General features: G+C 43.8%; 1 protein-coding gene across 4 annotated transcripts; it reads right to left on the reverse strand.

Annotated features, from left to right (window-relative positions):
• Positions 1–22,126, reverse strand: SENP5 (SUMO specific peptidase 5). Of its 4 annotated transcripts, none has more exons than XM_075761459.1 (11): positions 21,980–22,082; positions 20,988–21,052; positions 14,197–15,773; positions 10,714–10,819; positions 10,418–10,565; positions 9,728–9,775; positions 7,729–7,806; positions 4,944–5,081; positions 2,624–2,707; positions 1,196–1,246; positions 1–1,103 (listed from the first exon to the last, which is right to left on the reverse strand). In XM_075761459.1, the coding sequence occupies exons 3-11, from the start codon at positions 15,149–15,151 to the stop codon at positions 993–995; spliced, it is 1,719 nt and encodes a 572-aa protein (XP_075617574.1). In that variant the 5' UTR covers positions 15,152–15,773; positions 20,988–21,052; positions 21,980–22,082; the 3' UTR covers positions 1–992. The 4 variants fall into 4 exon arrangements, with proteins under 4 accessions (XP_075617574.1, XP_075617575.1, XP_075617576.1 ...); XM_075761460.1 differs by lacking the exon at positions 21,980–22,082 and adding an exon at positions 21,516–21,947; XM_075761461.1 differs by lacking the exon at positions 21,980–22,082 and adding an exon at positions 21,713–21,945.
• Positions 22,127–25,975: the final 3,849 nt, after the last annotated feature.

Genomic DNA, 25,975 nt, shown 5'->3' on the forward strand with positions numbered 1-25,975 from the left:
TGCAGCAGAGAAGAATTAATTTATATTTGAACAAAGGCAAAAGCCAATGGGAGGTTAAACACGACAAGCTTGAAGGGAATTCATCTGAAGACAGAGCTGAAGGGAGAGATGCTGAAATGGTACATTTCATTGCGTATTGTGGAACTGGAAAGAGACCCAAAGCCATCTGAGATTTAAACAGTTACAGCCAAGGAGTTTATCTTAGTATCTAAGCTGTGGCTCTTCAGGGCCAGCTTTGTAATCCTCCTTAATACACACATCATGGAGACTTCTGCAGCATAGAGGAACATACCATCGATCTGACTGAACACCTTTGTACTTTTTATTATACAGACAAGTGCTGAAGCTTTAGCTGTGCAAAGGCTGCTTTTTATCTCTAGGGACAGGCTGATAATGACAGATGGATAAATGTTAACAGAACAAATTTTATTAGCAACTTGAACTATTTAAAAAAAGGGGTCTCCACAAATTAAATCTGTAGATGAGTTTAGCCACCCTGAAAAGTGGTAATTCAGTATCATACAGCCACAACAGGGACAATGGAACTATCAAATAGGTTCTAGCTGTTCTTTTTATGGCATTGATTTTTTTCAATACATTCAAAGCATTATTGCATCAGAAAACATATCATGCATCTTAATGTTTCCAGACAAAATCACCTGTATTTGTCATTTCTAGCTACATCTCAAAGGTGCACCAAATCTACAGTTTTATGATTTTAGTTGCATGCTTTGCCTATATGCATGCTGAGATAATAAATATTAAATACAGGAAAGAACATAAGAGAATCAAACTGACATAAGGAATATTTTATGGCAGCTCTTTTATGTTCTGCCAGTTAAAGAGCTTGTCAAAAAATTGAGGTAACAACAGTGGCCACACCACTCAGCTGAGAATCGCCCAAAATTCACGGAAGTTTTCAGAATTCAAGTACACAAACACCAGCTGCAACTTGTCAGAAATGCCAGAGAAATTAGGTTGGCTGCATTTTATTATTCTGTTAGCTGGCGTTCACACAGCTCCTTGTAAATCCTTTTTCTCACTCGGGGCATATCTTCCTGGGAGAACTGAAAAGGCTGGTCTAAGGCGAGGCACTTGCAGTACTGAGGAAAAGGAAAAGGCTTGATTGAAAAAAAAAGGACATTTGCTGTATGAACAATACAGGCCACTGATTTTTAAAAAGGAGTACACTTACCTGGAGCACAAAAACCCCACAGTCACTGTCATTTTTCTGTTGTGGAATGCACTAAAAGCAAAAGAAACAAGAGACACGTTAGATCTTTACTTACTCTTTTATTCTCTAACTCCTACTTAAAGTCCAAAAGGAGATTTGGTATAATGATCAGGTATCTCCTTCTCAGAGCTAGCTGTTCTGCAGCACTAGAAACTGGAGTTGTAATTACTTATTCTGATGTCAACTTTTGCAAGGTGACACTCAACACCTTGTTAGAATAACACCTAACATTTAGAAAAATATATAGTATAGGACAGAAAACAAATTACAAATCTTTCTTTCAAGTTTATTTTCTTTTAGTGACCTACGCAGAACAGCTTCTCAATTAGTTTAAATAAATGTTTGTACAGCATTATCTGCTTTACACAGAACCAAACTATATCAGCAAAGTCACACAGGCCTAGAGGAAGATTACTCTCCGCATCCATGCTACTGGCAGGGGCTTTCCGTCCCCAGCCACACCAAAGGGTCTCACATGAGGGGTGGTACGTTGTCAGGCGACAGTACTGAGTAAGATAGTCTCAAATGATATCTTTCAAACTTTGTTATTTCTTCAAACATGCTCAATTTTGATATGTGGAGCTAAAAAGCCCCACTCACACTGCTGCTATGTCTCTGGCACTTGAAGAGAAAAAGTAATTTTTTTTCCTCAAGTCCCAGATCATCCTCTTCACAGAATGTGGGAGGACAAACTCTGATTGCCCAGGGTGTGCATGAGTGCAGAGAGGAGTCATTTCATCATTGTATCAGCATCTAAAAATAAACCTGTGCAAGGAGGGAGCTGTTGGGAGTATGTCCAGTGTGCAATGACCTGTTTTATATCTTTGGCACCATTATGGCCACACAAATCACATAGTACCTCATTTACAATAAACACAAGTTATTCCCTTTTATTGTCACAAAAATTTGTTTACTTATGATCAAACGTAATATGCCACAAACAGCCCTGCAGACCAACGCTCTCTATCCATAGCAAATATAAAATATAGGCAGTAGCAGCATTAGCCTGTTCCCTCCCTCACCAAACCCCATCTGTTCAGCATAGTTCAGAACAGTCCTTTTAGGAGAAGTCAGGAAGTCTCCAGCTCATTCAGTCCTTGACCTTGTGCCAACGTGGGCATCAGCTACAGGTTTTGCTGCACGGACATTTAATTGTCCAGAGATTAGTCTCAGATCACCAGTTACTTGCAGAAAGTATTAAAGACCTGGCAGGAGCCGAATGAGCAACAGAGCTCTCGTTCCCATGTGTAACACCTGCCTTGCTCGTATCACCCTCCTCGTGACCAGTAGTACAATAATTTACTACTTGTACAAATCTATGGTTTAGAAGCAGCCTCCTAAAAATCTCCCAGAAAGTCAGACTCCAGGGCTCAAAGTGCTGCCATTTACCTTTGTCACAGCAGTCTGCCAACCCTGAAGAAACTCGGGGTGATTCTTCTCTTTTGCTTCAGTCAACAAATACTTTCGAATGTTCTTCAAAAAGGAAACGAAAAAGAGCAAAACGTTATTCACCAGTGTATTGGGTCTGGCTCAGATGGAGTCAATTTTCCCCAGAGCAGCCCTCACAGTGCTGCGTATCCTTAGCCAGCAAGGTGTTGATAACACACCAGTGTTGTGGCTACTCCTGAGCAGTGCTGGCACAGCATCAAGACTGTCCCTCCAACATTCCCCCCTCACCAGTGGGCTGGGGGCAGGCGAGATCTTGGGAGGGGACACAGCCAGGAGAGCTGACCCCGACTGACCAAAGGGATATTCCATCCCATATGACATCTGCTCAGCAATAAAAGCTTAAAGAAAGGAGGAGGAAGGGAGCGCATTCGTTATTTACGACATCTGTCTTCTGGAGCAACCACTACACATGCTGAAGCCCTCCTTCCTGGGAAGTGGCTGGACATTGCCCGCTGATGGGAAGTAGACAATAAATCTTTTGTTTTCCTTTGCTTCCATGCACGGCCTTTTGCTTTATTGAACTGCCTTTATCTTGACCCATGAGGGGTTTTTCCGTCTTATTTTTCACCCCTCCCTGTCCTGCTGAGAGTGGCTTGGGGGACACCTGGCATCCACCCAAGGTGAACCCACCACAACCAGCTAAAGAACAGGAGAGAGACATTGACATCTTTGCTGGTATCCTTTCGACAACAAGGATAAATTTCAGGTGAGTGTTAAGCATTACGGGCTGAGCTCAGATCTAGACGTAAAGAGATGAACTCTGGTGGGTACTTGCCTTCTACCATCAAGGGTCATTTTGGTCTATCAAGGGGAGCTTTAACACCCCTCAGCCCCACCATACACCAGTATACTTAATACTAGCCCAGCTGTGGCACTCAGGCACAGAGTCAGAGGGCTCTCAGACAGCGCAGTCTGGCATATGTTCTCTTCTGGCTTACTTGGCTGACACCAAGACCCTTACATTCAATGTGATAGCACTTTCCTGCCTGAATCTCAATACACAACACTTTGAGTTCTGCAGCTAATCAACAAAGCTCCAGGGAGAGTTTTAGTGACATACAGGAAAAAATAGTCTGACACAAGCGAAGAGAAGGAAGCAAGATAAATGAGCCTATGGTCTTGGGTTAAACAAATCCTTCTACTTCTCTGTAAACAGGCTGGTGGTTATAGCACAATTTAAACACGCTCCAGCGCACTAACATTCACCTTAGTGGATGGATCGCAGTGGAGTTTGGGGTATTGCCCCCCTTTCCCCTGCAAAGGGCAGGAATGTCTCATGTTTGAGAGTGCAAATGCCTTGCCTGGAGTGGGGTGGGAGAGGCCACGTTGCAAAACTGCAGGAGAGACCATAGGGCTCCTGAGAGAAACCCCTGGTTTACCCGGCAAGTTCAGAAGCTGGAGAGCATGAGGTCTCTCGCTCCCAGAACAAACATTAGTTTGTCCTCAGCAAATGCCAGCAGGAAACTAGTATCTTCATTCAGAAGTCCTAGCTGGGAACTCTCCTGGGTACAATAATTACTACTTTTCTGTAAGCCAACAACTACACACAGTTAAAAGCAGAGGGCTGCTGCATCAAGCAAGCAATTAAGTTGACAAAATTAGCTTTTTTAAGAGGGTCATTACAGTTTGCTAGTCCCAGCAAAAAATTTTCTGGCTGCTTTTTACCAGGAAGACTGATAGTTTAACTCGAGTGTTCAGGTCACAGCTTTGAAAGGTTGCCAGGTTATAATCAGAGGTATGCATCCCGTACCAATGCAGACAGGAAAAAGGCAACATGCTGTGAATAGCACAGTAACATGTAAACCCCACTGGGCAGCACTACAGCATCTTTGGTCCTGTCCTCTCCCCCAGGCAACCTCCCTCCAAAAGGACCACAATTTATCATTTCCTAAACACGAGTCCCTCAGCAGTTTAAAGAACTGCCTCTGCTTTCCTTCTGGCAAGTCTGCTTCCCTGTAGCACTTGGCTTTGAGCCGCTGCTTTTTGTGGCAGTGACCAGACAGAGCAACAAAAGGTGTGCCGATTACACGCTCAGGCTAATTAGGCAATAGGCAATCTGACCTCAACTCCCAGCTCTGGTGTGACCCTCCAGGTTTGTGCTTCAGATTCCTCAGCAGGACAAGCTGATTCTTATTTCATACACGGCAGGACAACAACAGACACACTGCATTTAAAGTTTAAGGCTGAACAGGAAAAGGGGTAGGGGGGGTGGTTTGTTTAAGAAAACGTCAACATTTGCAGACACAGCTGTCACTCTTACCTCTACACAAAACTTAAAATGAATGCCTTGAGAATCGTAAAACGAAATAATTCGATTGGGGATGTTCACAGTAATGAGGGACCAGTGGACTTCCAGGTGAATGGGAATTAATAAGAGAGTCTTTTTGAACAAGTCCACCTGGCAAGAAGAACAATGTACATTAGAGACAATTCCACAGGCACAACACTGCAAAGCAAGAGATTCATCATATCTAAGCCTCCTCTCCACCCCCTAACTGAAGTTGTCTTTTTCACCCTCCCCTCTTCCACCACATTCCTCATGCTTATCTCACATACAACTTATCAGCAGGCACAAAAATACCCTCACAGCTCAGAAAGTGGCTAAGGAGCATTGTACAGTACCAGAGTTAGTCACCAATGTATTTGTGGCAAAAGCCTGCTCACATTACACTTTAACATCTGCATCGACATGGGATTTCTTAAGTAATGATGGTAATATAGTCGAGCCTCAATTTGGGTTAGCTACATATCTTCAGCAGTGACACTCCTGCAGTATGACCACCACTGATTTCTATCAGACCTGCACTGTGGATAGGCGACTGATGAAGCTGTTGTGATTACAAACACCCCACACCACCAGCAAGCTGGTGCAGTTTGACTCCCTCTGCTGTAACACAGGATCTGCAACTTGTCAGAGGAAGGCAGAGGAGGAACGCGCGATGCTTTGGTGAGCAGAGGAAGGGAGGGTGTGAAGACAGAGCAGATTCATCCTTTCTTGAACTTAACTTTGCAGCAGATGTACTGTGGTCACAGGCAAGCAAACAAGGGAGAAGGTCTTAAAGTACAGAACAAGTAGATCAGATACAACACCCCCGGTGTCTGTGTGGCAGATGAGCCCTTATGCTTTTGGAAGCCAGTCAAGCCAGGGCCTTTCATGATTTTCCTTCTCCCAGCTACTCTTGAAATGGTTGTCTAATTGCTGGGGTTTTGGTGGTACAGTCCAGAAAAAAAGCAAAAATAGAATACTGAACTAAATTAACTCATCCTGTGGGAAGATTTCTATGCTGCTTTTTTTTTTTAAGCACTGTGCAATTTGAACAGTATATAATTGCTGCACTACTGGTAAAGGCAGGTCATTTGTAGGAAAGAAAAGCGTATTTCTTGAGTAACAGTAGGAATCTGAAGGCACAAAACAGTCTGAGCATTCACAGCAGTTATCAGCCGAGCCTTGCTCACAACAGTACTTTGATTGGCACAAGCATCGACGATCCCTGCTCCCACCTGCAGAAACTGCTTCCTGACCAGATTACAGCCCACTCACTACACAATGATCCATCGCTCTTGGAGAGAAGCAAAGGATGTCAGCCAGCAGCAAGCTGAGCCCACTGAGCAAAACTGTAAACAGACAAATGAACTACACTTGCTGTGATGTCCAGCAACAGCAGAGCCACGCAAAAGTCAAGGGTCCTCACATGACCCTTGTTGTGGGACTGCTGCAGGCACACAAACCTATAGCAGAAGAGTGGAAAGAGGCAGCCAAAAGCTGGAAGGGTCTTTAGTTAAGACCTGATGTACAGAAAGAATGGTGGCAACCTAGATTTGCTTCACCAAGACAGTGCAGAGTCAACTAGCTGACATGACAGTGGATCAGAGCAGGAGTGCCAATGTGATCAGTGGCCAGAAAGGACAGACACCAAGAGGAACTTTGAAACCACTGCAGCTGGACGCAGAAGAGCACGTTCTTCTAGGCTCCGCCGTCCTGTATCCCAGGAGAGCACATTTATAAACCCTGGTACAATACCCTGGTGTGTTTAAAGAGCAGAAATAAGATCCCCTTAATTACATACTGCAGGACAAAGCAGTCTACTGAATCCTTCCTATAGAAGCTGCTTAGTTCTCATCCTTGCCTTGGAGATTCTTCAGGAATGTAAGTGTAAATGTCTAAACAATTGTCCTGCTCTCATCTGGTCCCTCCTCAGCAGCACCATGAATACAGGTTCTGCTTTCAGAACCTACCTTCACTTTTTTGCAAAACTTTGGTTGCTGGAGAAAAAGAACATTAAAAAAAAATATCTGGGAATATTAAGCACCAATATTCAGTCTCTCTTTAAAGAGATTTTAATAAATTATATGAATAGATTTTATATTTGGATAATGAGTTCATCTCTAGCATTTCACAGATGTGTGCTATTTAAGTGCTTCTGCAGAAAGATCATACATTCAAACATGGCCCTTGATTAGTCTTGCCTCATCTCCCATATTAGAAAGGACAAATATTCACAGTAAAAGAGAGAACTGCTTTTTGTATTAGCTATCTTAGAAAATATCACAACCCATGATCTGGTATCAGTTCTGGAAAGCAAGGTGAATTCTGTTCTTGTCATGCAAACAACAGTTTGGCTTATTAACTATTGGTCTCCAACTTCTGGTCTCTAGTACCTGTATGTATTACTCAGGAGTAACAATTTGATTTTATCAAACAATCCCAGCTTAAGATAAAAGGAAGAAGCAGAATTAAGTCTGCTGTCCTGCAGATTAGCGTACCTGGCACTGTCAGGAGCAGTAAAAGACATTTCTTGCAGCTAAATTAACAGCTTGCATGAACATACACAAAGAGATAACCTACCACCAATAATGAAGCCATTCAAAGTACATATTCATAACATAATCTACTACCTTGAATAGTGCCACCCTACTACTTTTATTAACCTCTCCTCACTTTGTATAGCTCCTTTGCAGGTAACACATTGTAACCCAGTTTCAGGTTAGTGATTCAACCCAGCCCAAAAGAACCAGAGCACTGATGACACGGAGTTAAAGGATACCTTTTTAGTCCATCGTTTTACCCCATTATATCCTTTGGTTACGAGCTGTCTATGAAAAAAGCTGTTAAAGAAATGAACCTAAAAAAGAGAGAGAGGAGGAATGAGCACAGAAATCTTCATGCACAGTCATCCCCTGTCCCCCAGGATAATTTATACAAAACAACTTGTAATGAGGCAGTATTTAATGCAGGCTTAGAAAGACAACCCCAGTAGGGACAAACGGAGGCTTTGCCAATCCTAAACTATTGCTGTTCCTCAGCGAGCAAATAAAACAAGCCTTATTTCCCTATGATATATGATGTGAGCCACTGCAGCATTTATATTTACACTTTTGTATCTCCAGGCATATCATGTTTAATTTTTTGTTGGGGCAGACTTGGGAGAAAAACACCAGGAAAAGGAGTTTTTTGTTGTTCTTTACAGGGATTAAGGAAGAGAACACTGGACTGGCAAAGTGGGGGTGGTGGAATAGGGAGTAACTTCTGGTTTTAGTTGCTGGAAGCTCTGAGACTCAAAAAAAAAAAAATGATCAAAACAGTTATGGGATTTAATACAACAACACGGTCATTTGTATTCAACTACTATGACCAGCTCCAGACAAAAACAAAATTCTGCTATTTAAAAGCATTTTTAAGTTATACCACATCCATTTTGTAACTAAACCCCTACATTTAATGTAGGCAAAAACCATAGGCTTATGTTAAAAAAAATATTTAGCTCCAGGTTAACAGTATTATTCCCTGCACTTAGTTTAGCTTCTTCCAATTACAGGAACAGATTAATACAAATGGAAATCTGCAACATCTGTTTTTAATAATTCTGCTAGTGTAGAGGTGGTAGAAAGCTCGAGTTATTACTTGAAAAAAAAGTTAGAAAATTCAGTATCTGAAAACACAGCCTAACACCCATTAGCTATGCCAGACTTCAAAACCACATTCTGAGGTACCAGCACAAAATCTCCCATGAGGATTTCAATTATGCACTATGAAGAAAAAGCAGACACAAGCAAACAGATACAATCTCCAATACCACAACCCCAGCACACACTCAGGAAGTACAGAGAATACTAATGAAGAATCACCATCAGCACCAATCAAAGCAACAACGTGCTTTCTTCTGAGCTTGAAGATGTTAAGAGTTAGATTCTGCAGAGCTCATCTAAAAGTGGCTTTGTTTGGTTCTTCCTTTTGTGGTCTCACCTGAAAATTGTTCGGCTCTACTAGTAAACAGATGGCTTTTTATAATTGCCACTGCTGCAAATTTAGTCACAGAAGGAGGAGGTTGTTTTCCTGATTATTCCCCCCTCCCCCTTGTTTGTTTTTTTTTTAACTGCCACCATCAGTTAAGACACTGCAGTTGGAAAGCAGTAAGCATTCTGTTGAAGATGCACAAACCAAAGAGAGTCCTGCAGAGTCAATACTGCCAAGGAACCAAGCAGCTCTGCATCAATTCACATTCACCAGGCAGCTGACGCAGTTTGAGCTCTTATGGCCCCCACAGCTGCGAGGTGGGCGGGTGGGCGAGTGCAAGCAGCACATGTGCATGGTTCAGATGCTACCATTCATGGTTTGTCACCTCAGCAGAAATCCATCTTCAGCGGAAATTTCAGCTGAAACACCAGACTGGTGAGCAAGGGCATGGATAAAGCACTTTAGAAGCAGATAAACCAGAGACAGAAACCTCTAGTGGGGAAAGGAGAGCAGGATGGGCAAAAATAGGGCACCTGTCTTCTACAGGTACATCAGTAATGTCAGGCTATGACAGAAACCACCTGCAGAGCTAATCCAATAAGTTCCTGAAACAAGAGCAACAGCACCAAAAACTGTATTTTAGCACAGGAAATGAAGAAAATTTGAGGAGCAGATCACAACAAATTATAATGGAACCAGTCAGAACATCATTGAGCTAAATCTCAATTCTCTATCTGAAATATTGAATGTTTCACCCTTCCCTCTCAATCTCTCATTAAGTACATTTGCATAATAACAAAAACCCTCACCTTTTCAGGGACTGCATCCATTATGAGTTCACCATACATGTTAATTATCTGTAAGAGTTAGTAAATATTTCAATACGTACAGAATAATTTTGAAAAAACCCAAATTCACAACTTCCCATAAAACATAGGACCCTTCACACTTAAAACAGCAATAAGGAGGTGAGCAATTACAGTAACATTTTGCTGTAGTCTGAAGGACAAGCACTCTGGAACTAATAGTGGTGAGCCCGGAGAGAGACTGTAACCGGCTGCTAGAAGCCTGCCTCAATCTGAAAAGCAGTTTAATTCAATTTAAGTCTACTGGTGCATGCCCTGGGCACTGCAGCCGCCTTGGTTTTTTTGGCTGTGGGCCACAGCCTGCTGCTTCACTCTGCTGTTCCTGTAATCTGCTCCAGCTTGGGGGTGGGAGGGCAATGCTAGAGCCTGTATGAGTACCCACCATTTTCTCAGAAAAGTGCAACATTCTTTCTTCAAAGGGAAACAGTTTAGTGGTGACACCTCCTATCTTCCAGACTTACAACCAGGATTATTGCACCTGCCATTGTAAAAGCTGCTCACCACTTCTTGTACTTCTCAAGTGTAAAGTAAGGATAATCCACCTGTAACGTAGCAGGGGATGAACAACTGATGTCCTGATATAAAAGGGCTAAAAAGGGGTAAGGAAGCACATAAACACTAAGCATCTCTGACCTGGTCATTCAGCCAGTTCTGGCCTTCCAGTGTAGCTAAATCATCCATATCTAGCATGTGCTTATTATAGAAGACCCGGAAATTGCAAGTGGAGGTTTTTGGATGTTTTTCCCGATACTTCATGATTTCCCTGGTGATAAAAGGTTTTCTAAAACAGGATTGAAAAGGCAGAAGAAAAAAAATATAAGTCAAGGTCACATCAAATGGACTTCAGTTAGGTGGTAGATGTGGAGCGCACAATAGCAATGCAAGCAATTTGTCCTTTACAAAGTCTAGAATTTGATACCGCTACACACCTATGGGAGAAATCTTCATTAAAGACTTCTTTTAATCTTCCCATGACATCTTTTTCACAGAGTGGAACTAAACTGCCATATTTCTTCATAACTTCATCTAGGAATCCTTTAAATATACCAGAAAAATGAAAGTGCAAACATGTAAAAAACCCTCTGAGTTCACTAGTCCAATAAAGCAGTCATTTCTTCCAAGTATGAGCAGCAATCATTCTGCACCCAACCAACACACAGCACCACGCATGGCAAGTATATATTTAAGAAAACTAAGCTCAAATTGGCAACATTAAATAAAAGCGGGGGAAGGAGAACAAAAATAAAAAGGAATCTGATCACTCAGCTTTGCAGGAAACGATCAGACCCCATTCTTGCCACATACACACATATCTACCTCAAACTAATTATACCAGTGCTATGAGGAGGATCCATCCCCCTGCCTATTTCAATTAGCATCTTAAATAATTTTACTGCAACGTGAAAAGCCGTAAGTTTCTGCAACAGTTTTCATTGAAAACCCAGTATCTTGTCCTTACAGTATGCAGAATTACTCTCCTCAGCTGTGGCTGGCAGAGTGTTTGCAGTCTGTTTGGCTCCTCTGCTGCCACCACAGCAAAGGGAAAAGACACCACACACGTTCTCAGGAAGTTAAACTCATTTACCCTTGTATCCGAGGGATGGCATTTAAGGCGTCACGGACAGCCGTGTCAGCCTGCCATTGCCTGGGAAAGTACTGAGCAACCGTAACAGCAGAAACAAGATATTAACTAGGAAATCATAAAGATATGAATGCTGGAGGAATTAAAAACACCCTAAGGAATTTTTTTTTTTTTCTCAGACACAAGACTGGAACAGTGGAGACATAAATCCCACCCAAGTATCCAAAACCCCTTTGAGAATGAAAGAGAACAGAAAACAGGATTTCAACACTTGCTAGTGAGCAAGAGACAAAAAGACCAAGTTGTCCAGCTTTCTGAAAATGAGTTTTCAAATGCAGCAGAAAACAGGTGTTCTGTCTCCAGAAAGCTGGATCTGAGAACAGAGTCCATGGAAGTTGCACCATCCAAACTCCAGGACTCTTCTCAGGCCTGAGTGCAACGGCCGACAGTATCACTGCACAGTGCAGTGTATGTTTAGCTCTCTCCTTACTAAGGCTTTAACAATATTTCCTGGAAACTTTCAAAGATCAGGATGGGAAAAAGCAAGACGAGAGAAACACCTGACAGAAAAATGTGCCAGAAGAACAGCAGTAAGTAAAGAATAAAAAAATAAAGGAGAGAGACCAAGAACAAAATACACAGAGATGAGAAAAGCAGTGAAGATACAGCAAGAAGTACACCTGGATGTGTGACAGAAGGAAGGGAGGATTGAAGAGCGAGATCACACAACAAGGAAGAATTTGTCACAGGAAGATACCCTTCCTTGCAACTCTGCCACACAGTAGCCTAACAACTTTTATCCCTTACATCTTAGTAGGCTGTGACAGGGAAGATATTTCTCACTCTCGCTAAAGATGTACAGGGATGTAAGTGTATCTTATTCTCTTTTAATATATAATTTTTTAAAAAACTTTTTATTCATACACACAGGGGAAGGATTGTTCTCATAGTTACAACTAACAGTAGCAGAGCTCCAAGGGGCCTCTAGCTAGAGCCTGACCTCACTTGGGCTGATGTAACTGCATAACTCAAGGAGGAAAATACAAAGTTCAGACCTGGTGCAAGATCAGACACACATCACAAACAGGATTTACACAGAGCTCTGTCTGACACCTAATAGCACATCAGAATGCACTAAATATTGCAGATCATGAACATACAAGTTCAGCTGCTGCAGAGAAATTCAAAACCCTAGAGCATCCGTAATACTTGCAGCTCTTTCATGCATCTACCCTAGCAACTCTTGCCAGGTTAGCAGTATCTTTTAGGGTACAGTTAATAATTAATGACAATCCTAAACAGATGAGAACATCCGTACATAGTTATACCAACATTAAAATTCTTTTTTACAGCTTTTCAGCTGAGAAAACTCAGAAGTCCTATACTGTCAATAGGAGTGTGTATGACCTGGCTTCAATACTCAGAGAGGGACCTTCAAAGAAAATGGAAACTGGTCTCACCTACTTTCATTCAGAAGCTAGGTAAGAATTCTCTTAAAATTGTCAAGTGTGGGAAAGTTTAGTGCATTTGCTGTCTTTTTAATTTTACTTTTTTTTTTTAGTTACTCAGGCCTCCCATGAACAAGAACATGACTGCCTATCAGACCACAAAACTTGAACATTTGCCACCCTGATACAATCTTGGTTCTTGAGTGTTACAGAAGTATTACTTCCTTTTTTTTCTGCTGGACAAACTTCAAAACTCCGTTGCAGAAGTGGTCTCTTCACTGTGGTACCACAGTTTCTCTCAATTTCTCATGTAGTGCCGGGTCCTCGTTGGCTCACGTAAAGCCAGTCATAGAGAAACACATCCCAGACTAACTTGTAGATATAGCTAAATCATCTTTTGAGGTTCAAGGTCTCCTTCTTCACGTTTTGCTTTAGAAAATCAATTGCAAAATTAAAGGACAAAAAGGTGGGCAGAAAAATCAGAGCATGGCAAACCTCAAACAATCCCTTTAACGCTAGCTGACACCAGCTTCAGGTTTATGGGAATCCATGAAGCCAATTTCTCCAGAGGAAGAGTTCAGTTATCAGAACACCACTGAACCTGAACATTATATTAATGGTACTAGGTGGCACACGTTAGCTCACTGCTCCTTACTATGCGTATAGTACACTGCTATACATAAAGCACCGATTACTATTTTTACCATGTTCCTCTTCAGAGAGGCTATCAAATACTGCATGCTCAGCATAGAGTAAAAAAAAATCCCAAAGCCTTTTTGCCAAACCTTTGCTAAGATTAGTCTTGCCTTTCTAAAAAATATTGTCTAATAAGATTCATTAAGCCTACTTCATGAACAATCATAGAGAAAACTAAGTGAGAATGAACAGTATTTGGCTATTAAAACCTGAGATTCATTAAGTGATTTAGTTTCAGTCTAAGAGCAAGAGAACAGAGCGTAAGGCTGGAAGGAAGTATTAGAACACTAAGAATTTTCAAAAAACAATTAAGAGTAATAATTGTCAACCATTTAAAAAATTGGAAGTTTTAACCCCATTACCATCTCAGAAACCACATAGTAAGACATTTAAAATGTCTATCAACAATTTTCCACAAAGATTCCAATTACATTGTATTCTCTAAAACAAAAGCAGAGGCACCAATCATCCCTCAAAATAGCTTGTCAGATAAGCATTGATTTGTCCTTCCTTCCTGCAGCTTTCCTCTTTGCAGCCTCATTTCATTAAGCATGATGCTAAGTACCCTTTACAATTCACAAGAAGAATCCATTTTAATAAAGGAATTAACACAACATGTAAACTCCATGATACATCCAGCAGTTTTCAGGAACTCCTGGAAGCCCTAAGATATGTAAAAGATATACCACAAAGCCACGTTGCCAACTGCTCGTCAGCCACCCGGGAAATTTTCTGACTGTTCCTTTTGCCTCCCTTCCGAGTTCCTGATTTTAGTCCTGTGCTTTCTGGTGAAGGCTCCTCAAGAGGACTTTTACAGTAAGGGTGATCTAGTAACTTTGCACTAAAAATGTCCAGGTTTAAGGAGCCCTCTACTTCCATTTGGCTAGAGCTGTCCTCATTTTGTGCCAGCTCCATGGATAAAGGTCCGTTTGCAAAATCATCGACATCAGAATCGGGCAAGGAGGATTGCAACAGCATCATTCCATCTACACCCATAATCTCATTAGATTCTGTGTCATCTTGACCTGAAACAGCGATTTCTTTTCCTGTCACAGAGACAAAAATGTCAGAGCACTGATCCTCTGCCAGAGCCCCATTGGTCTCCACCTGGTGCAAGGTCTCTGCCTCCGGAGAAGCTCTAGCATGCAGTTCTGGTGGGACAGCATCCCCACTGCCATCCTGCCCTCTGGATTCTGCCTCCTCAGAACATGGCTCAGCACACGGTAATGCATCCCACGTTTGGCAGATCTCAGGTGCACATATTTCATTCTCCTCACCTAAAGATTTGGGTGTATTATTGTTCATATCTGGTAAGCTGTACCGATTCCAAAGACAGTTACTTTTAGAATTCCAGTAGGAAAGCCAATTACACAATCCACTTTCAAAATCCCGCTGGAGCGTCTCTTGATGGTCCCTCGTAACTTTCTCCACCCACCTTGGCTTGATTTTTCTCAATTTGCAGGTTTTGCCTCTTGCTCGAAGTTCTGGGGATTTTTTAATTCTATACCGAAACCTAACCATAGAAAGTTTCTTATGCATCATAAATAAAGATCTCTTTTTTACAGCATGATGGTTAAATTTGGACCTCTTTAGAGTTGTCAAGGGGCCACAAGTTCCATTCCATTCCCTTTGCAACAGCATTTCCTTTTATAGTTGTTTAAAACTACTAGGACTGTGTTGCCCTCACCATTATTGCTCTCCTCCCCACTATATGCAAAACCACCTTCCTTTACAGGTAAGGCAGCACCATCCAGCATACTACATGAGACATAATGGACATTGCCAGAGATGCTATTAAGAATAGCAACAGTTTCAAATTCTTCATTCAAGGGATCTTCACTCTGAAAGGATTCATTGTTGAGTTTTCTTACTGCTTCTCCAGATGGGCTTTCAGCTTTGCAATAGAGACAGGATCGTTTTGCTGTCAGTAGTTTTGTAAGGAAAGCTGTATTGTTCAATAGTAGGGTTTTGATAGGTTTCTGCATTTAGAGGCACATCAGGAGCCCACCTGCTTCGGAGCTCAAGTGCCTTCCTTCTGCACTGCAGTCTTCTGTACAGTTTGTTGTGATTTAAGCTCTCAATTAACTGAGCACTCTGTCTTTTCCTCTTAGCTAGGAAAAATGGCTTTTGGAAGCAGTATTTCCCAGGCTTCCCCAATCCAGCAGTCCATCTTCTAGACTGGGACAGCAACTGACTTCTTTTCCAAAGCAAACGTCTTCTATGGTTTTTCATTTTTCTGCTGCATTATGATCTTGAAAAACAGCTGAAAGAATAAGGGAAATGAATTCAGAGTTATCTGGACTGTAACATAATAGCAAAACACTAAGGCACATTCCTCAGGCAACATGCCTATCTAAAATTCCACTTGTCCTCCTCCAAACACAATCCCACGTTCCCTAGGACATTCTCACTTGCACCAAAAGAAAAAAGCAGCAATAGTTGCAATGGCTTGGTGCGTAAACAGGCTCTTCTCATTTACCTTCCCTTGAGGTAAAGCAATAAACAAGTAATCCCCACCCAGCCCACGCTCCCTATATGTAATTTCTGACTCTCCAGCCTGAGGTTAAATCTCTCTCAATATCCATGTTGTAGAGCAAGCACAGTTAACTAGTTCCCCTCAAAAGGCTTTTGAAAAACAAAACTTTGAAGTCCAAGTTAGTCAACAAGTGTGTGCAGGTAACACAACCGTACAAAGCAAATGCTTGTTCTTGTGCAATAAATGTTACCAGCCACTCTGAAGACACTTCACACGCTCACACAGTTTTTCCCTTAAAGGACAACAATGCACATACTGCCACAGAAATTTTGATGCTCTAACTATAAAAAGAATGACACAGCTTCCTCTGGGAAGTGGTTCCTCACATTTACAGTAACAGCTCACTCCATATGACACCACCACCATCAGCTTCTACAATTAGTGTTTATCTTTGCATTAACAAAGCAGTATCAATGCAGGAAACCAGTTAATCACCTTAAAAATCCCTTTCCCTGCTAAAAACCTGCATCTCAAAGCGTGCAATAAGGATATATCTGAGCCTACAAAAGAGTGTAAAGCCTGCATAGTAATATCTATTCATCTTCACTATATAACTAAAAATACTAATCCAAAGGTAGAAGAATCCAGAAACACAAGGGGAAGGCATCAGCCACACACACCATATAGGATGTTTCATGCAAATTGTCCCAGCCTCACTGAGTACATCACACCCTGTATTTTACAACAGTTTGTATTTTTCTTCAGGTTCAGAAATGGACTTTGACCCTCCTCCTCTAACCACCTGATTCTGACTTACGGACTATTATAACAAATTTTCTCTTAGCCACATCTGTCCCAAGCATTACACGTAGGCATCATCTAGCTGAGAATAAAGGAGTCTATAGATGGAAATAAAACATTAACAATTGGACTTTAAAGTCAAATGCTAAGCACCTGAAAAAGCAGGTATTTAAAGTCAGGCTTAAGAAGCTCTTCTGCATTTTTCACTCTAGTCATCTTAGATGTAAACAGCATGTGGCAATTTATCTTTTTTTTTTTTTTTTTTTTTTGGTAGGGGGTGGGAGGGGAATAGAAATGCAGAGAGGATGAAGAATATCATTTATTACTCAGGTAAGGTATTCCCACCATACAGAAAACAGTGAAGAGTTCACTACCTACAACGTAGAAAGGAACCTGGCTACCCCCACTAATAGAGATGTCCAAGACAGCACAGCTCAGCAGCGTAAGCACTGCAATAGGGTCTAGCTCTTTTGCAACTCTCTACGAGTCACCACGCAACTTGGTTATCATAAAAATCAGGACATAACATCTCCTCATGCCAATTTTCTCATACTTGCTCTTCTAGCACTTAAACACTTCTCTACACTAGATCCAGTTTATGCCTGCTCTTACACTACAAACTCTACATGTCTGTCTATTGTGTATGGCACCTCCAAAACATTCCTTGAACGGCCCCAGTAAACGTCAGCCAAACCACAGTCTTGCTAGGACAGCTTATTCCTGCCACGCTTCCATCCAGGTAAAACAAATGAACCCAGCAAAATCGCAGTGTTCTCAACTGAGCCACGTATACAAGGGGCTTCTGCCAACAAGGCGAGCCTTGGGTACTCTATGAAGGGCTAAGCACGTGAAGGTAATTGTTTCACTGCTTCTCGGAGCCTCAGCAATACCTGCCCAGTAACTGTGCAATATACCTGACAGTTTTTAAGAACACTCCTGAACGATTCAGAGCCATCACTTTTCTCCTTGCTCTCTCATAGCAAAGTCCAACAAGCAGCATGCCCTCGATGGGCAAGAAGGCTGAGAACTGCTGGTTTGCTGAACAGCTCCGGATTTCGCAGGAGCTGCAACGTCTACCGCTGCCATTGTTTCACCCGTAATGGACTAAACTAACAATCAGTGGGAAAAATACTGAACTAGATTCTAGCAAAGCTAAGTCCTGACAACAAAAAGAATCTGAGGCAAACTCGAATTGAGAGACCAGAGTGGTGCCACAGTTTCAACACAATCAATTGCAACAGCAATCGAAATAGCTCATTTGCTCATTAGTGTCATGAAATCCAGCTTCTCAAACTGCAACAAAGAAAGATCTTAGGAAAACAATTCTACTCACCTGTTCTTCTGCTTCATTTTTAACTTAGATAATTAAAAAATGCTTCACATCATAACTTACTGGATTAAAAAATACTTCATGTTTGCCTATGATGTACATACCAGTTTCTCCACACTGAAAGTTTTTTCTGTACAGAAAAGTTTCTCTTCAAAATGAGAAAAAGTCTGACTAAGCCATTTAATCCAAGCAAACCTTTCCTGCCCTCCCCTCTCTCTTTTCAAACATAATCAATTCCAAGTCTGGATCCCTTTAAAATAAAGGCCTCCAAGGAGCTGTTAATCCCAGTCCTAGGAGCTAAAACAGTTCACTTTTCTAATAGCAGTATTACTTAAGAGTGACAAAAGATAATCCATACGCAAATATTTAATTAAAGGTGCTGCTTGAAGAACTTATTTTCCACCAGTGGTACGAGAGCATTACTGGTTTTACTTGGCAACATAAACCAGCAAGGCAAAAGGACAGCTCAAAAGTGCACTGCTAGAAAAGGAACTGAAGTGAGCAACGCAAGACCAAAAGTAAAGCGAGCACCGCCCAAAGTTTAAGAACCTGAAGACAAAGTCACATCTTCGTCCCATAGATCGACACAGATGAAAAACCTCTGAAGTCAAAGAACTTACACCACGACAAGAGTCCTTTGGCTAGTACAAGCCACACCTCCACTGCAAAGGGATGCTGCCAAGACTACAGCAGCAAACTCTCAGACCCAGAAAAGCCCAAGCTGTAAACCTCCCACAGACCGTAAGTGAAAGAAATTTACTGTCATTAGTTCTCACCCCTTCAGCGGTGTTTGAAATACCATCTGCAAATGATTAAATATTAAAAAGCACAGTCTCTTTTGCACTGGACAAAGACAACCCCAAACTGCTACAGCTCTGTACTAATGGCATATTCTGGTTATAAATTTGCTTTCTACTCTAAGCTTTGAAAAACATATTTGGGAGCCACTCAGTTTTCAGAACAGAGACTTAACGCCAAGAGCTCTGGTAAGTTACAAGCAAGCATAACTTCATATCAACTTGACATAAAGCTGGCCTAAAATTCACTGAACACCTACATCAGAGGAACAGAGGAACACAAGGCCCTTGATCCTCTACTGAGTAACAAATGCAGCTCAGACAGATGCTGTATTTTCATTAGAGCAATTAGCAGCTCACTCCATTTGCAACTTACGTCACCTTCAGTGAAATTAAGTACTAGAAAAGACACTACACATTCACGACTTTCACCAATTTTAAGCCTGTTACAGTTCAACCACTAATTAATCCTTGGCAGTCCTATTTAATTTTGGCAGGTTGAGAGAGCCCGGATTTGAACTGAAAAGCACAGAAATGGGAAAGGCAGTCCCAGCCAGTGCTGCTGACAGGACTCTCACCAAAGGTTTCTAGCTGACACTTGAAGCATCAGACCACGGAAACCTTTTTCCACATACAGGCAGAACAAACCCACAGCAGCGCAGCTACTTCATACTTAGATCACCACAAGCTATCTGGGGCCACATCCGGGTGGCCAGCAGATCAAGAGACACACGCAGCCGGTGAGTAATTCAAATACAGCTCACTTGCTAACTCTGAGGTTTTTTTCCCAGACTGCTGAGGTTTTATTAGTGTTATTCAAAATGTAAAAGAAGCTTGTTTTGAAGAGCACCAGTAATATAAATAAAGCAAACAGCCTTGGGAGCATGGCCTTGTGTGGGTAGGAGTAATTCCTGCACCTCCTGCTCCTGTGACAGGCAGTGGTTCTTGGAAGCACTGGGCGCGTCCAGCGTTTCCCAGTGGAGAATCTGGGGCAGGCTCTCAAGGACAGAAGATAAGCAGGAAAGAGAAAGCGGGCCTGAGGTTAGAGAGCCAGGATACACTGTGCAAGAAGATGCCCTCCCTCCCCCAACTGGAATCCAAAACTGGAAAGAGAGAGGGGAAGCTGGGGAAGGGTGTCTCTCTTCAAACCACTGTGTGGCCAGAACTAAGCTGATAAGGTCAGGAAGTCTGAGATGATTCAATTAGCACATGCAGAAGTAATGCAGGTTCACAGCACTGGGAACTATCTCCTCTTTGCTTCCTTTTCTGACCTGCCCAGCGCAGTTCTGTGAACTGTTAACCAAATCTTTTGTCTCAGAGGTGAAACAAGCCCTAGGGAAACACACTTTGACAAAACATAACGTATTAACACAAGACCATGCAGAAACTGCTAAAGTCCAAAGTTACCAACTGATGGGAACACGGCAGGGCACGCAGCCGATGACCTCAGTTGTCATGCTGCAAGGCCTAAACTCATACGGTTACCCTGGTCTCTTCCCGTCTCTCAACTAGTGCTTTCGGGAACTAACCCACAGTCTCACCCAGTTGGCTACACATCTGCTAAAATTATTTCTGGCAAGATAATTATAATTGACTTACGGAAACATCCTCCTTTAGGCTAAACTAGATTAGTGGAGATATGTATATCAGATAAAATAGCATTTAAGAGAAATACTGTCACAAATCAGAGTGATGAAAGAGAACAAATTCCAGATTAAAGTGCCCAAAGTTACTTTTGTACAAGGAAGGCCTAAGGACATAAATAATTTTTAATCTTCAGGCTTTAGATTGATTTCAGTGAAATATCACTCAAGCTTTGTCCCTTCCTTCCTGAATACCTCTACAAGGCAGAAGCATGGAAGCAGCTGAAACAAAGTCTATCAAACTTTGCTGTCCAGGTCCTTGCACACATCTGGGACCAAAGGTCTCCCTGATGTTTTCTAAAGGCTTTCCTTAAGACACAGTATATTTTCACAAGTATTAAACACATATTCCTGCAGCTTTGAAAAAAAAGATTACTTCCCTACTTGTGTTAGTGACACGCACGCAGATAAGTAAAGGTGAGGCTACTACCAAAAGCAATTTGCTTCTCCTCAGAGTTAGAAGTCTCGGCTAAAACAAGTTTAGTTTGGAGATGGCTGTAAGGAGAACGTGTTAGTTAAACCCAGTCCTCAACTGAGGAACACAGCTCTGCTGTTCCTGCCCCACAGTTCGGCACCCTACCTGCACCAGCCACCCCTGCTGAGCTCCCAGTCACTGCCTCACCAGCACAGCCCAGTTTGGAAGGGCTCAGGGAGGGAAGCAGCACTAGAGCAGATAAGCTCTCTGCTTACACAACAAAAAGCCTGGGAGTCTCTGCGACAAAGAGACAACTCAGGGCAGAGAAGTGGGGTAGAGAGCCCAATGACAGAAAAAAACCCATCTCTTGCAACAACTGAAAATCCCTTTCAATAGCTGCCCAGCTCCATCAACACCCTGACTCTCCCAGTCCTGTCGTTACAGGGAGTCTACTCGTGCTCCCCAGGAGAGCCTGGCACTGAACCTCTCCGCGCCGCCCCAGGAACTTCCCCAGACGCCCTGTTCCCGCTGGCCCAGTCCAACCCTGTGACAACGCCAGGAACCAAGACGCAGCGCCAGTCCCCGGCGTCCGGAGCACGGGCAGGAGAGGAGGCAGGAACGCCGAGAGGGCCGGGAGGCAGCACAGCGGCAAACGGCGCCCCGCGGCCTCCGCCCGCCCGCGGCTCCGCGCTGACAGCGTCCGGCCGCCCGCGCTCCCGGCCCCGCCACTCTCCAGCTACCGCTAACGGGGCGAACCCGGGCGAGAGAAGCCCGAGCGCTGCCGCAGGGAGCTCCGGGCGGGCACTGCCTCCCGCCCCTCCGGCACGCACGGCGGGACCAGCCGGAGCCGCCCGGCAGCGGGGGAGGGGGACGGGGACGCGGGGGGGCCCGGCGGCCGCTGGGCAGGCCGCGCTGCCCCGCACTCACGGGGCCGAGCACAGGGCGGGCCGGGGCCGGGGCCGCAGCCGCCGCCAAACGCCGTAACGGCCCGCCGCCCCCCGCCTCACCTCTGCCTGCCGGCGCCGCCCGGCTCATCCCGGCCGCCGCCAGGGCCGCGCTCCGCCCCCCGCCGCACGCCGGGCCGGAGCGCGCTGCGCCGGCGCGTCAGCCCTGCGACGGGGCGGGGGGCAGCGGCCGGCGGGGCAGCGCGCCTGCGCCCGCCCGGGGAGCCGGGCCCTGGCGGCAGCCGGCGGGGCAGGGCCTGGTCTGCCCGGCCCTCCCGGTTCCCCCTCCTGCCCGAGCAAGGCCTCCCTGGGATGGGTGAGCCAGCGGTGCCGACAGGCCACACGGGCCTGTCCTGGTGTCGTTGTCGCTCGGCAGCAGCTCCCCCCCCCCCGCTCCCCGGCTGAGGGCGGCCTCTCTCGGCACGGGGCCGCGGGACGCCGCAGGCCGCGGCTGCTCCCTCCTCTGCGCAGCAGCGGTGGCCACAGAAATGAGGAATTTTTTAAAAAAACCAACAACCTGACTTTTAAAAATAAACCATTAATCAATATGTCGGTATGTGGATGCGTTTCTAAAAAAAAAAACACCTCCAAAAAAATATGTTGTTACTCTGGCCTCAGCAGTCTGGCAAAACTGCTCCAAGAGCTGCAGGCAGGGCTTTCCCAGGCTGTGGCAGAGGTTTCTCTGTGGGCCGCCTTTTGTGGGTTGTTTAACATCTCCGCACCACGGTTCCTCTGCCTGAAGCATGGGGAAGAAGATACCGGGCAGTTTAACTGCTGTGCGGTGTTGTACAGAGACATTGTGAAAAGGGGAAGTGTTCCAAAACCATTGCGTTTCTGTTGCTGGGTGGAGAAAGGTTACGCTTCCTCTTACTGGGTAGCCCCTGTGAGGAGAAGCTAAAGGAATTTCTCCAAATAAAAAGAAGTCAGCGAAGCAGGGAAGATTGGGAAACAGCCATGATGCATCATTTTTGCTACAGCTTTGCACAAGGTGAACTACTTTGTGATCATGCAGTATCCATTATGCTGTGCATTCCTCCAGGAATTACAGCATCCAGGCCACGGGTTGTGAAATGGTATAACAAAGAAATAATAAAAAAAAGGGATGGAGAAGACAATGGGGTGATACAACAAACAAAATGGTACAGTCCACGCCAAACTGAGAGTTGCTGGCTTTTATTTGTTTCTTTGAAAAAAGTCCAGCCCAGCTCTCTCATTAAATACTGCGCTTTCCTAAGCAACCGTTTGTTCTTCCTGTACAGTAAATCCAGCCAAAGATGGGCTAAGCAGTTTCAGAGTAACAGGATGAGTCCTCTGGCCTTTATGAAACACACAGTAAACAGAGTACACAAGGCGATGCTCAGGCTGTGAAGTTAAAACAGGAATATAATAAATGGAAAGAGGATTCTTCCCCCCAGTCCATCAGAGTGCCACAGTGCTCCCTGGCGCTCTCTATGCAACAGCACCTCTACACTCAAATCACAGCCTGACCCAGGCGATCATTAGTACAGTCTATGCTGGACACTTGAGACACATAAATGGGAGCCCAAGTTCATGAGATCCTCTTAAAAAAATCATGATTTGACTTTTCAAATGTGGGGGTTTATGAGCCTTCTGGTTTTGCCTGTGAGGATCAGCCTTATCACACGCTCATGCTTCCTCTGTCCATGAGGGCCAGTAGCAGATCTTTAAAAACTGGAAGCTGAGATTCTCAGATGAGTAAGATGCCTGTAAACACTGAGACTTTATGGAATGCGTGGAAGACATGAGACTTGTGAAAATAAATAAATAAATAAATAAATAAATAAATAAATAAAAGCCAGACTTGGCAATGCTGACAGAAAGGACTGAATACCAACTGCATTACTGTAACATTTTTGTGGCCAAACTTGCAGCCTCAATGTTTTAATGACGGCAGCCTTTACTGCTTTTAACAGAAGCCTGGATTTGATTTTTCCAGAATAAAAGGGCTTTTGAATGCTCTGTAAAGGCTGTTTCCTGACTTCATTGATCGCCGACACAAACACCAGAACTAAATCTCCCACATCTTGAGCTAAAGCAACAATCCCTTTAATTTGGACAGCAGTGAGCTTGTACAGGAAGCAGTTGCTGGAAGAGGACATGTAGCATGAGCTGAAGCAGTTGGCTGCTCTGCGTCTTGTGTCGCCAAGCAAGAACAGGGCCAAGGTAAATCTCCATATAACCATGTTTTATTTGGAGGCTGCTAACAGCCAGTCTGAATTCATGAAATAAAGTGAATAACCACATCGGGAAACTCAGCAAAAGATTATTCGAACTGGCAGAGTTTAAGAAGGAAAATTAAATTTGTACTTTGTTGTCCCTGCCTATTTTTCCACTTCTGAATAGGAATAAAATTAAGCACCGCTCCAAAGAGCTTGCACATTCCTTCACATAGCTTCAAGTTGTGATGTAAAGACTATACTGGCAGAAATATCCATACATGTCAGCACATATTTGTCAATAAATACATTGAAATGACTGTTGTTAAATTGCAACAAAGTAAAAAAGCTTTAAAAAAGGTACATTCCCAGAGGCGAACTCTAACCTGAACACAACTACAGACAATGGCACATGGCTACTCTTTGGCCCGTGTTTCAGGAAGTCTGAAGTTCCTCCAGGCCTAAGAAACTTCACAAGGTTAATCCTTCTATAGCACAGCAATACAAGGGGCGGGAAGGAAGCAATAATGCAACAGAGATACCCCAGACTCCCTCGGGAGGAAATGTCCCCACTACATACTTGCCCCTGTGCTTTCAGCCCCTGCTCAGTTGCTGAAGAGGATCTCGGTCAGCCGCAGCAGCTCTGCCCCTGTGGCCGCCCTCGCTGTGGCCACCCCATGCCCTCACGCTCTGCCCGTGATTCTGGTGCCTCCACCCCTGCTTGCTCACTTGGTCCTCCCGGGCAAGGACAATGGCACAGCAGCTCCTGAAAAGAAGATCACTTCAGCATCTCTCAGAGGTGAATCTTCTTTAAACTAACTTTAAACATTGGCTTCTACCTTGCAGTTAACAAAAAGTGGCTTTTCTTCTTCCCTCAAATTCAACGGACTTGATAAAGATTAAGCCTTGTACCACTACAGCCATGTAGGTAGGCACAAACATCATTTAAGAGGTTGCCAATTTTGCAGCTACTTATCTCACTACATACCGGTTAGCCCAAAGCAAGGGCTGGCGATATAACGTATACAGCAAACTCCAAATTGAATCTGCAAAGTGACCTGATTTAAAAAACAAACAAACAAAAAAAAATCCACAACAAACCCACAATGTTTTAAAAGCAGACTTCTCATAGCTTGTTTAGAGTGTGCTCCATGGCCCGCACAATTCATCCAAAGCAACTTCTGGCAGAGTTGGGGGTGAAGGGAACTCTGACATTTCCATCACTGCAGGGTGAGGATTTCAGTTCCTCCTCTATGATTACGACCCAATTATATAAATACAGGCAGAGCTTTTAAAGTACAAAAGCACTGCTACATTTACTCAACTGCATTTAAAATATCTCTACTTTCATAATTACAACATTGACAAGGATTTCAGAGGGAAGGCTAATTTTCTTGAGGGAGAGAAGATGCTTAGTGATTGAGGATGATGTGTATTAACATTAACATTCTGCTCCACCACAAACCTCCCTGTATCTGGCATTTTAGGACAGTGCCTCACCGCGCAGTGGCCACCAGCACTTGCCAGTTGGAGGCTGTTACCTCTCAGCCCAGGCTGCGGAGCAGAAAATACTTCTGTTCCCTCTCCACTTTGCATGCAAGTCAGAATAGCTTGGGCCACCCTCACCGGTGGTTTAAATGAAGATACCCAGCATTGTGCTGAAGGAGGAAGCCTTCAGCAGCCCTACACAGCCCATCAGCTCTGCTGTGGCACTGATGGCTGCCCTCACACGGGTGGGAGCAGTGAAGTCCCAAGCGATTCTTGCTGCTTGCAAAATAGACAGGTCTCCAGAGTGCTTCTTGGATCTCACTCTACAGGACATGGAGAGGGCTGCTTCCCTGCCCTGCAGGCGTGTTTTGAAAACAAGCAGATTGAAGTCAAC

Source organism: Balearica regulorum, chromosome 9 (genome assembly GCF_011004875.1).
Source record: "Balearica regulorum gibbericeps isolate bBalReg1 chromosome 9, bBalReg1.pri, whole genome shotgun sequence".
Taxonomy (NCBI): domain Eukaryota; kingdom Metazoa; phylum Chordata; class Aves; order Gruiformes; family Gruidae; genus Balearica; species Balearica regulorum.

Excerpts from the sequence above, each read along its gene's own strand:
- SENP5 (XM_075761458.1), bottom strand. The coding sequence starts at position 15,151 with ATGCTGTTGCAAAGGGAATGGAATGGAACTTGTGGCCCCTTGACAACT. Across the intron at positions 10,566-10,713 it reads AATGAAGATTTCTCCCATAG|AAAACCTTTTATCACCAGGG; the intron begins GTGTGTAGCGGT and ends ATCCTGTTTTAG. Across the intron at positions 5,082-7,728 it reads TAAAACGATGGACTAAAAAG|GTGGACTTGTTCAAAAAGAC; the intron begins GTATCCTTTAAC and ends TCTTCTTGCCAG.